At 42.7% G+C, this 11,383-nt stretch overlaps 1 protein-coding gene across 1 annotated transcript; it reads right to left on the reverse strand.

The window, feature by feature from the left end:
• Positions 1 to 272: 272 nt before the first annotated feature.
• On the reverse strand, positions 273 to 11,095 carry LOC147893085 (putative 1-deoxy-D-xylulose-5-phosphate synthase, chloroplastic). The gene is made up of 10 exons (XM_087386844.1): positions 10,913 to 11,095; positions 3,981 to 4,097; positions 3,707 to 3,871; positions 3,450 to 3,600; positions 2,986 to 3,260; positions 2,624 to 2,897; positions 2,107 to 2,414; positions 1,705 to 1,986; positions 1,287 to 1,571; positions 273 to 1,156 (listed from the first exon to the last, which is right to left on the reverse strand). The coding sequence occupies exons 1-10, from the start codon at positions 11,093 to 11,095 to the stop codon at positions 998 to 1,000; spliced, it is 2,199 nt and encodes a 732-aa protein (XP_087242970.1). The 3' UTR covers positions 273 to 997.
• Positions 11,096 to 11,383: the final 288 nt, after the last annotated feature.

Genomic DNA, 11,383 nt, shown 5'->3' on the forward strand with positions numbered 1-11,383 from the left:
GAACCTTTTGGAAAGGATTACGCACTTGATTATCAAGACCACAATCCAACTTAACCCGTACGTTACACAAGGGCATGGATGGTTGTAAGAATATATTTTTTGTTGCACCTACTATATAATAATCATTGTATTAAAAGCTAGTATGTTTTAGGTGTTCACGCAGGTATCACATGACATGACGATTTGAACAAAATTAATAAACAGGTGTATTGGAAAAGACAATCATTAAATCATGAGAAAGCTCACAGGTTTCATTAAGCATTGCACCAGCCGTTTTCGTTGTTTCCATTGTACATACAATATCTGCACCTGTCATGATATTGACACAATTTTCTTCCCCTTTGTAGGGGAATATGAGTTTGCGGGAATCCAAACTCTTGATGCCAAGTTTGACAGCCACTTTAAAGGTATTGCATGTCAACTCTGAATGCTTGCCCACCGTGTAGCAATGTATACAGTCGAAGAGAGATTTATATGAATACATCAGGGTGATCTTGAGCCTTGTTAACCCTTCAAATACTATGAATTTATAATTCCTCAGAGGGATCAGTGCCAAGCGGGGTCTATTTATCATCCCCTTTGTATACCTCAGCAGTCGTAGTAAGCCTCGTCTTCCACGAAAGGTGCACTTGATTTGAAGACCCATCCCCATTAGTTTTCCCACAATTTCCCATCAGATCAATCAGAAAAGGCTGCCTTTCTTGTTAAGGATCTTGCCCTAAACTGATAATGATGTAAACCGTGGAGCACCATGGGAGGTGCCTGATTAGGAACTGCTGACAGAAGCATTGTTTGTACATTTGCAAGAGGTCAGTTTCATGTTCTATATGACTATCTGCATGAAATAGGGTAGTCAAATGCTTACATTTGCAGGACCAGTCCCATGTATGGTTCTTTACAGAGAAATGCTTCACGTCAGTTTAATACATTAATTTTACAAGCAGTAGCACCAAGACTCTTATCTTCTGATACATGGCTTTCCCGGCTTCACTTTTACTTAGGCTTGCAGAACCATCATTTGAAGTGCGTCTTTGGTTCTGCCTAAGATCTTTAATGCAGTTGCTGCAATGTGGGTAGCTGTTAGGCCAGCCTCTGCACGTTGCTCATTGGATGATCCATGCTCAATGTACCGATCTGGCAGTACTATTGGCCTCCACTGTCACAACACAATTTACAAATGATACTATTAGGAGTAAGGAAACAAGGTAATGGCACCTTCCATTGCATGGTGGAACCTTCTCAGACTATAAAGCATTCAAATATAACCTTTGTATTATGCAAGGTACCTGCAGCCTCCCATCAAGGAGCCCATCCAAAGCCAGGAATTGTACAACATGCGATCCAAATCCTCCTATAGATCCCTCTTCTACAGTTATCAGCACTTGATGTTCTTTTGCAAGCTGCCTTACAAGCTCAAAGTCCAAAGGTTTGCAGAATCGAGCATCTGCAATGGTGGCTGACACCCCTCTTTCAGCAAGCAAAGAGTGCGCAGCCACACAATCATGAACCATTGCTCCATAACCCAGGAGAGCAACTTGAGTTCCCTCTATCAATATCCTGCCTCTTCCTATCTGCATCAATTTTTACAGCAAGACAACAAATCAAGCAAATGCTTCCGCCCCATGTCCCAGCTTGTTAAGTGAAATCAGATAATGTGAATGATATAATTAAAAGTCTCGCTTAGTGTGCACCCTGTAAGATTACCTCCAGAGGTTTTCCTTTGTTGTTTAGAGGCAAATTCACACCCGCACCATGGCCTCTAGGAAAGCGGAAGCAGCTTGGTCTATCATCAATCATTGCAGCAGTGGCTACCATGTGAATAAGCTCAGATTCATCTGATGGTGCCATGACAACCATGTTTGGGAGGCAAGCCATGTAGGTAACATCAAAAGCTCCACAATGCATTGGACCTTGAGCTCCTGCAAGACCTGCTCTATCCATGGCAAATCGCACGGGAAGCTTTTGCAAGTCTACATCATGAACGACCTGGGAAGAAACAGATTTATTTTCATACTATTTGAGTAAAAAGGGGTATATCTAGCACAGAGATGGATGCAAGAGCCACGTGTTGCACTTTTATTGGCTGCAATAATGAAATGAACAAACCTGGTCATAAGCGCGTTGCAAGAAAGAAGAGTGGATGGTGCAGAAAGGCTTTAAACCCTCACAAGCCATGCCAGCAGCAAAAGTAACTGCATGCTGCTCTGCTATACCCACATCAAAACACCTATCAGGAAAGCGTTTGGCAAACTCCTTCAACCCCGTTACATTTTCCATACCAGCATGGACAGCCACTATATCAGTATCAATTAAAGCTTCATTTATCAGAGCTTCAGCAAAATAATGCGTGTAGGTTTGAGGGATGTCCTCCTCTTTTCCCTGGTAGCATAGTCCCAGCTGTACATCTTTTGGACCTGAAAACGTAATTTCAAAACAACATCAAAGTTTATCCTTCATGTTCACAGGCCAGATAAGCAGGGTGTCGGGAGGGGGGGGGGGAGGGACATCGTTTCATCAGACAGAAAACCAGCTATTGCAACTGAAAGATGCAAAGGAATTTTATTTCAATTACTACTGCAATATCTTTGAGAGGCTTTGAATGGGCAAGTAATTATATGTGCACCTTGTCCATGGTTAGCTTCTTTTGTACTGCTTGAATAACCTCTACCTTTCTCTGTTACAGCATGGATGAGCACAGGACCCGTTACTCGAGTATTCTTCACCTCTCGTAGAATTCTTACAAGGTCTGAAATCTTGTGTCCATCTACAGGGCCAATATAGTAAAGCCCGAGCTCCTCAAATAGAGTGGCACCAGAGCCATTGATCATTCCACGAGCACAGTCATCCACTTTTGCTGCTATGTCATGCACTGGACTACCAAGTTGCTTTGTGACCCCCTAGAGAGTTTACATGGACCCGTCAGCTGTGCTAATGGCTGCAATAAATGACTTGCTTTCATCACTTTCATTTTCTTCATTTACTCACCTTGGCAGCCTCCCGGATTTCTCGGAATGCAGAATTTGACTGGATCTTGCTTAAGGTGCTGCTCAGCGTTCCCACAGGAGGTGCTTGTTGATCCACAAATTCCTGTGGCGAAAGCGCTTGCCTACAGTTGTCATTTAGAATGACAATCATGTTTGAGTCTAGATACCCTGCATTATTTAAAGCTTCATACACTTGCCCTGCTGTCATGGCTCCCTCTTCAATGACAGCTACAACATGGCTAGGCCTCGCCTTCAGGTCACGTGCAACAGCCATGCCTGGTTTCACATTTAACGCGTCCAAGAGTCAAATTTTTTGGTCAGTCTAAGCTAAAGGTCAAGGCCATCAGATAAAACGATGCAGTATTGTTCTCTTTATATCTGTACTTTCAGGTTTTTGCATTCCTTGAGACGTCCCTTTAAATGATTTTTCGACCACAATATATAGCTTGAATATTTTCCAAGTACCTAGACCAGCAGATATGCTGTTGCAAACATGACCAGAGCCAAAGCAATCGTATTCACTCTCTGAACGCCTGGTAAATCCTAGCAGAGGATCAGCCTTTCCACCACCGTGATTTTTTGGTCGTCTCCCGGTCAGAATCTTATGTGGTATAGCCTGGCATATATCACCGTTTCCATAAGAATAGACGCTAAGATTAAGCACACCACCATATTCCCGGATTTCCACTACTACGAAGAATGGCACAATCATGGCTTCTTACCTGTTGGCCCATATCCCAAAGAATCTTGTCTTGGGGGGCATCGAAGACGTAGTGAAGAGCTATTGTGAGCTCCACAGCGCTCAAGCTGGAGGCAAGATTGCCTCCATATATTGAAGCAGAACAGATGGTTTCAGAACGAACCTCATCCGCTAGTTGGTTTAATGCCTGCCATGAATAGTTGATAAAGTGGGAGGCAATTCGTCAATAGCATGTAAGACAATGCCGTTTCTCAGGTCAGCTTTTTACCGAAAGGTATAACAAATACAATTCTCACCCAGATGTTCATGTTTTTCAGGTGTAATGGGGCGTTGATAGTATCGAGAAGAGGTGTTTTCGAGCTTCGATACTGTTCGTCAACTTCTGCATCGATTTCTGCGATGATTTTGTATTCCTGTACCCAGACTTGAACAATAAGACTTCCTTTTGCACGTCAATGCCACACAACTAAACATTAGAGTCACTTTCACCTTATGCGATCAAGTTGTTCAAGCTATCCGGCATTTGTGAATTTCCAGTTTAGTTTTAAACAAAAGACCACATGATGTGCTCTAGAGCATTGCCTTCATTATTTCAATGTTTGTAGCTTTTACAAGGGTTGAAGAATATCGATAGAGGAGGAGTATGCTGATGAGTTGAGCATTGCCTTCATTATTTCGATGTTTGTAGCTTTTTCCGAGGGTTGAAGTATATTGACAGAGGAGGAGGAGGGTTGAAGTATATTGATAGAGGAGGCAAATGTAGCATGGGATGAGTGTCCAAAATCGATTGAAGGACACTTTCTTTTCAAAAGTGTTGTTGAAAGGCATTCATGGACTTTTACCATCAAGGCTACAATTGCCTTTTAATAGCCCAACTCACTAAAAAAATCCTCCTTTGCAGGTGCATCATGCACTCTCGTTTGGAATTCTCGGTTATCACTAAAGGAGTAAAGATCCTTTTAGACAAGAGCTAGGATGATGAGCCTTCTTTTTCTTTTCTTTTTAAAGGAGAAAACTAATTTGACCATAGCGATGCGCCACAACGACACAAAAAGGAAGAACCGACATAAGAAAGGACAACCATGTGACGGCAACAAACTATTCGATCATCTCAACAATTACAAAATACAATTGTAACATCTAGTTTCCATGACTCCGTCAAAGAGTGGAGCTATGCCCAGCTGCTTATCCATGCCATATGGGCTTTATCTCCTACAAAAATAGCCCCACATTAGATTGATCCAAGGGCAATAATGATCGTTTGTCTCAGTCTCTTACATATCACATACAGTGCAAATTTATCTCTCACATGAGATGCCATCTTACCATGGGTGAGGTTATTTTGATGATATCTGTTGGGAGGCCATCTACGCAACTGGCACTACTGGCCCTTACTTAGGATCGTACTTTGTGTACAAGTGGGGTGAAGAGTCTGCTCTAGGCAACCCTTCACCTATTTGTAGTGTAGCCCCACATTAGATTGATCCAAGGGCAACAATGATCCTTTGTCTTAGTCTCTTGCATATCAGATAAAGTGCAGATCTATCTCTCACATGAGATGCCATCTTCTCGTGCTGTCTCAACCTGTAGCGTGTGTGAAGATACCCGAAATCGTGTGGGCTCACCTTTTGTAAAGAAGAAGTCAGTGATCCGTTCCTGCCTCTTGATCTTGCCCTTGTGGCAGGCCTAACCAGAGAGGGCACTAATTAGGGGTTCTCAAAAGGACCCTTGTGTAAGGAATGGACTATGTAGAGGACTAAGAAATAACCCCTACTTTCCAAGAGACCATGAGGACACCCCAATCTACCAAATCCAAATGGTTTAGCGTTTCCTCAACTAACTCAAGTAATCTTTTAAATGTTGATCAGTTTGGCCCTTGGATGGGGTGGATGGAAGATGGATCGATGGCTTAAGATGTCTACAATGTTGGGTCGTTGCAGGGAGGACCCTTTGGTCAGTTTAAATTGGAAGAATCTAACAAAAAGAAGGTGTAATGATGGGAAGAGGGGGCCTTTTGGACCACTGGATCTTGGATAGATCCATGATGGAGATAGATGCATATTGGAGGACGGAGATCGAAGATCAAAATCAAGGGCTAAGATTGAGGTGCATTTTGGATAGCTAAGATTGAAGTGCCTTCTCCCCTTGGTCTCCCCCCTTGGATTTGCCCTCAAGAGATGATTGAGATTCAGGCACTTCCTCCCTTAGATCTTGTGCTTCATGGATGGTTGAGATCAAGGGGGTTCCTCTTTTGGTCTCATGCATGAGATCTTTGTTCTGAGCAAATACTTACATTTGATCCCTTTATCCTTAAAAGGTACTAGTGTTTCAGGACTATTCAATTCTACCACAAATTTCAATGTGTCCCTTGGATTGGAGATGAAATATTAAATTGAAGATCATGGAAACTAGTAAAAGTTAGAGGTCACCTTACTCATGAATATTAGGTGACATCTAAATATGACAACTTTCCACAAAAGGGGCACTCTAATTTGGCCACATCAAATCCCTCTCCTAATAAAAAAGGTTATCAATGGCTAGTAAAGGGCCCTTTTAAGATCATAAATCTCCCCTAAGTGAGTCAATATAGGATGAGGGCATAATTCCCTCCTAGATCTAGCATGATGCTACTAAACTAACAAATTCAAGAACTATTTCCAATTCCTATATTCTAAATTTGGGAAAGTAGGAGATCTAGAAGGATGGATCATTTCAAAGATCTTTGAGGATGCTACTATATGATTCAAACTCTTTAATTAGAAGCTAGATATACAATACATCCTAGAGAAGAGTCCAACTTTTTTTAGAATAGCCAAATTTAACTTTACAAGAGAACAAAGGAAGTTTCAAAAGGTGTCAAAGTGCTATTTTCATGTGAAGCAACCCTTTGGAGGAGGAACCTTAAACATGGATACAAAGATATTATCTTTAACTTATGCACGTTTGAGTCTATCTCTTTTCCTAGCAAGGTTTTCTTTTGGTGGAGCTGGTGGCCTCCACTATTCAAAGAAACACATAGTTGAATCTAAAGGTTGCTTTTTGAGGCAAAATGATGCTTTCCATTTGATTGTGCCTTTCATTTAGATCTCATGGTTATGACTGTGGCAATGAGAGGGTTAGCTTGAGGTTAGCTTCTTCAAAGGATTTAGTATGGTCAATGGCTATGCCCACTTAGAACTCAATTGAGCACAGGTATGGGAAAGTGAATCCCTTCTCGACCTTGTTGATGAAAACAAGCTTGATTTGTCCGTTGCTATTAAATTAGAGACACCTAGATCACTACACATGGAATGTTAAGGAATTCATTGTATGGCATGGAAGATGGACTTGTCCATTGCTATTAAATTAGAGATACCTAGATCACTACACATGGACCGTTACGGAATGCATTGTATGGCATGGAAGATGGAAGGTCACTCGGAATTGGTAGGTTGAGGGTAGGCTTGATCCCTCCTAATCTTTTAAAAAGTTCTGGGTCACAATTGGATTCAATCTCAACAAAAAAAAGCTTGGAGGGAGGATGGCCTTGATGGGATATCTCAAGGTGTATGCCTCAGGCACACCTTGGTTTTTATGTGTGAGTGCTAGAGGCACAATTAGGTGCCCACAAGCACAGTTAGGTGGTGGAGAGCCACATAGGATGATTGAGAGAATCTAGGAGCAGATTGAGGAGATGATTGTGGAACTCTGAAGTCATCAGTGATGTCAGTGAGCATGTATGAGGTGCCTACTTAAGGACCTCACTCTTCTTCATTCCATAATGAAAGTATTCTGAGTTTGTGTCCACTCTTTTCTTTCCTTTCAGCTTACCAACATGGTATCAGAGCCCTTTGATCCCCCTTGAGCCCATTTCTGCCACATCATCTTCTTCTTCTTCATCTTCTTCTTCCCCATTTTTCTCCTTCTTCCCAAAATCTTTGAGAGCTTGGTTCTCTGCCCACAAATGACCATTGCCCAAACCCTCTAAGCTGTAAACTCCTCTAGTATGGGCAAACTTCCACCTGCAAGCAATTGAAAAAAAAACGTCTCTGTTGGCTGCCATTCTCCAAACAGCGCATTTTTTCGCCATTCTTCTATTGCTCAATACTCCCTGCCTGCTTCACCATTGCTTGAGCCCTCTTAGGAGTAGATGGGTGACCTCAAGACGAAGATTTTGAGTCATTTTTCAGCTCATTTGGTTCAGTAACGAAGGAGAAATCGTCAAAACTCAGGTTCAACCTATAGCAACTCCCCCAGGCAATAGCGCGCGCCATTTCGTCCAACCTCTGTGCTGGATCCTCTCTGGTATATGAGCTTTCTATTGCTTCACAAAGCCCTCTTTTCCTTGAGGTACAAGCCCTCCAAGTTCAGCCTTTTGGTTTTGACAGTTTTGGACAAGTTTTTGAAGATGATGCTACATAAAATGCTACTCTAGCACTTCTGAGTTTTTGAAGTTTTCAATAGCATCAGTACAAGTGTGGCTTTAGTTTTTCTTTGAATTGCTAGACCTAGTTTTGATTGGAAAGTATTCATTTTAGCCACCTCTATGAAGCATGTAAGTGAAAGCATCATTGTTTGAAATTTGGTCACAAGACTTTGCTACATTAAATGCTTATATTTTGAAGCATTTCAGTTGTTATTCTAAGCCCGTAGGAGAGAAGACACTGCCCAATACCTGGGTTAGACCCTCTCATGGCTTGCTTATGCAAAATATGTAAAAAGCCAAAACATAAAGCAATGTCTTGTTATGCTACAAAGGATGAAAATGCCAACCTGACTTCCTTGTTGAAGATTGCCAAAACAATGGTTGCCAAAAAGGAAGCAACTACAAAGCTAGAGATCTACCCTCTCATGGCACTTTTATTTGACTCCAAGTACAAGAAAAAGATGAAGGACAGATACCTAAGATATGCTTCTCTACACAACTATGGAGATGACAAGATAATTGTTCTCTTGAAGGATATGATTTTCAGATCCACTTGTTCTATCATAGTACCATCTTATAAGGCACTAGACACTGCCCATGTGGTAAAACCTTGCCTTGACATGGATATTTTGCCTCCACAAAATGAGGCATCCCATGAAGATTATGCATTTTAAATCATCTCTATGGATGCTCCAAATCTCTCTTTTTATGTCAAGGTACTCAGCCTGGATAGTCCTCCAAAATGAATGAAAATAAACTATTGTGTTTTGTGTGTTTTGTAAACACCTTTGGTCACCTTATGATGTAGGCCATGTGTATGTTTTGCTCCATGGTACCTCCTGCAGACATTGTGTGCATGTACATGCAAGGGAGATAACCATTGGAAGGTCTTTTTGTATCCCTTTTGTTTACCTTACACCCAAGGGAACCCTTGCTAGCATGAGAACCTAGCCATAGATTTATCCTTGACCACTATGAGATGGCATGAGAAACTATGAGACTAGATGTATCCTTGACATAGCCTGAGGCATTTCCTTGAGGGGGGGTTTGATGGGATATCTCAAGGTGTATGCCTCAGGCACACCTTGGTTTCTATGTGTGAGTGCTAGAGGCACAGTTAGGTGCCCACAAGCACAGTTAGGTGGTGGAGAGCCACATAGGATGATTGAGAGAATCTAGGAGCAGATTGAGGAGATGATTGTGAAACTCTGAAGTCATCAGTGATGTCAGTGAGCATGTATGAGGTGCCTACTTAAGGACCTCACTCTTCTTCATTCCATAATGAAAGTATTCTGAGTTTGTGTCCACTCTTTGCTTTCCTTTCAGCTTTCCAACAGGCCTCACCCTTTGACTTATATCTTAGGGTTGTCAAAAATTGCTCCAAAATACGAATGCAAGCTTAGGAAATATATGTAAGGCATTATTAATGAGAATCAAGGTCTATCTAGCTAGCTTTCACAACAATTTGAATTTGTGTTTGGGTGAGATATACTTGAAAACAATCTTAACATTGCAATTGGGACGACTTTGCAATGGAGAACAAGATAGTATCAATTATGTTCAGTTGCAAGTTCGACAAAGTCCATGATAGGTGTACTTTTATGACATGCATGTTGGCCAAGTTAGGACGCAAGACTACTTTTTTTCCAAAATGATAGTATACGAGGGGGGTTTTGGGAGGTCCAAGCATGCACATGATAGGGGTACAAGTGAATCCTAAGTCCCTCTTTTACCTCTAAAGTAGAGTCAACTACATCTCCTAACAAGTATGAAACTTCTCACTCAAATGTATATGATGCATTCTTGATCACTCGTGAGACAAAATTTGATTGTCTCATATCAAAGCCTCAGTTCCCATAGAGCCTAAGCAAATACTATATTGATTGGTTACATGGAAGTCCCAGCATGCGTGCATTGATATGACATAGGATTGGTCTTGTGTCATGTGGGGTTTTCTATGTACATTGGGGTTACTTTACTAGCCTTACTACCGCGAGATATACAATTGGGCGTTTAGAGACTAGAGGTGACCATGCTTGCCCATGGTGCGGTGAATGCATCTGGGTTGTGGACTAGTCTTAGAGCTTCCCTATCCATGATCCCTAGGCAGTACGGACTAGAGCTTGCCTATCCACGATCCGTAAGCAGGACGGCAGTACGCTAGTCCAAAGTATTCAATTTTCAAAGTCGCTCAACATATGCAAATTCCAATGGGGTAGAACGGGGCTCATTGTCACGGAAGGAGCTGTTATCGTATCGATAAAATCTAATTCACGTCCTTGGGTCTGCAAGTACGAACCTGAAGGGAACGCAATAGAGCTAGAAAGCCTCAAGGGAATGCAATAGAGCTAGAAAGTCTTCTTACATCCAATCAACGTGGAAGGGTCGGACTTGGTTGCCTTGGATCAGGGCTGGAACAGACACATAGGGACCTGGTCAGAGCCTGGAATGCGTCGCATAGTGAGAGCATATATCTCAGGGTGTTTGGAAGGAGTATTCGGGTTTGTAATCTTCCTTCTGCCTTTTTACCTGAACGTATAACAAGAGGGGGGCTGCGATGCTACGATGAGATTTCAAGAGGCGGGCTGCGATGGTGCGTACTCGTTACGATGCCTTTTATCTGAACGTATAAGACGGGGGCTGCGATGGTGCTTACTCGTTACGATGAGATTACGATTCACTAAGCAGATTCTTCACGTAACAGACTGTAGTGAAGCGTGAGTTACGGTTAATTCTTGTGAAGCTTGACTTATGGCTGATTCTTTATACGAAGCATGACATATGGTTGTCCGAAAACAAAAGCGTGGGCGAGGGAGCGTGTACCTTGGCGGGAGAACTAGAACGTGGCAAAGTCCGGTGGGGCGGAGGGGTGAGAGTGAGGCAAGCAGGCGATGAAGGAGGAGAAGAAGTAGGGAAGGAAAAAGAGGAGGGGGAGGTGAGGTTGGAGAAGGAGGAGAGGTGGCGGGGGGGGAAGCGGAAGCAAGGGAGGGGGAGGAGGGCAGCCATGAGGCGATGGAAGGGGAGGAGAGGAAGACGAAGGAGGAGGAGGAGGAGCTAAGTAGAAGAAGAAGACGACGACGACGAGGAGGAGATGAGAAGCATGCATGCTGAACGAGTGCAGGTTCAATAGCAATAGCAATAGCAATAGCCGTCGGATTTGTGTTTTGTCGTGTGTTTGTAGAGGGATGCCTTCCTTTGTTCCTTGGGCCTTTCCCTTACCCCTCGTCCGTTCCTTGCCGGCCTCCCCACCCTCTTCCCTCCTTCCAAGATCCCCCCCGGATTCCTCCCTCCTGT

The sequence above is a fragment of the Dipteris shenzhenensis genome, chromosome 16, assembly GCF_047967505.1.
Source record: "Dipteris shenzhenensis isolate YYH24624 ecotype China chromosome 16, Dip_SZ_1.0, whole genome shotgun sequence".
Classification (NCBI taxonomy): Eukaryota; Viridiplantae; Streptophyta; class Polypodiopsida; order Gleicheniales; family Dipteridaceae; genus Dipteris; species Dipteris shenzhenensis.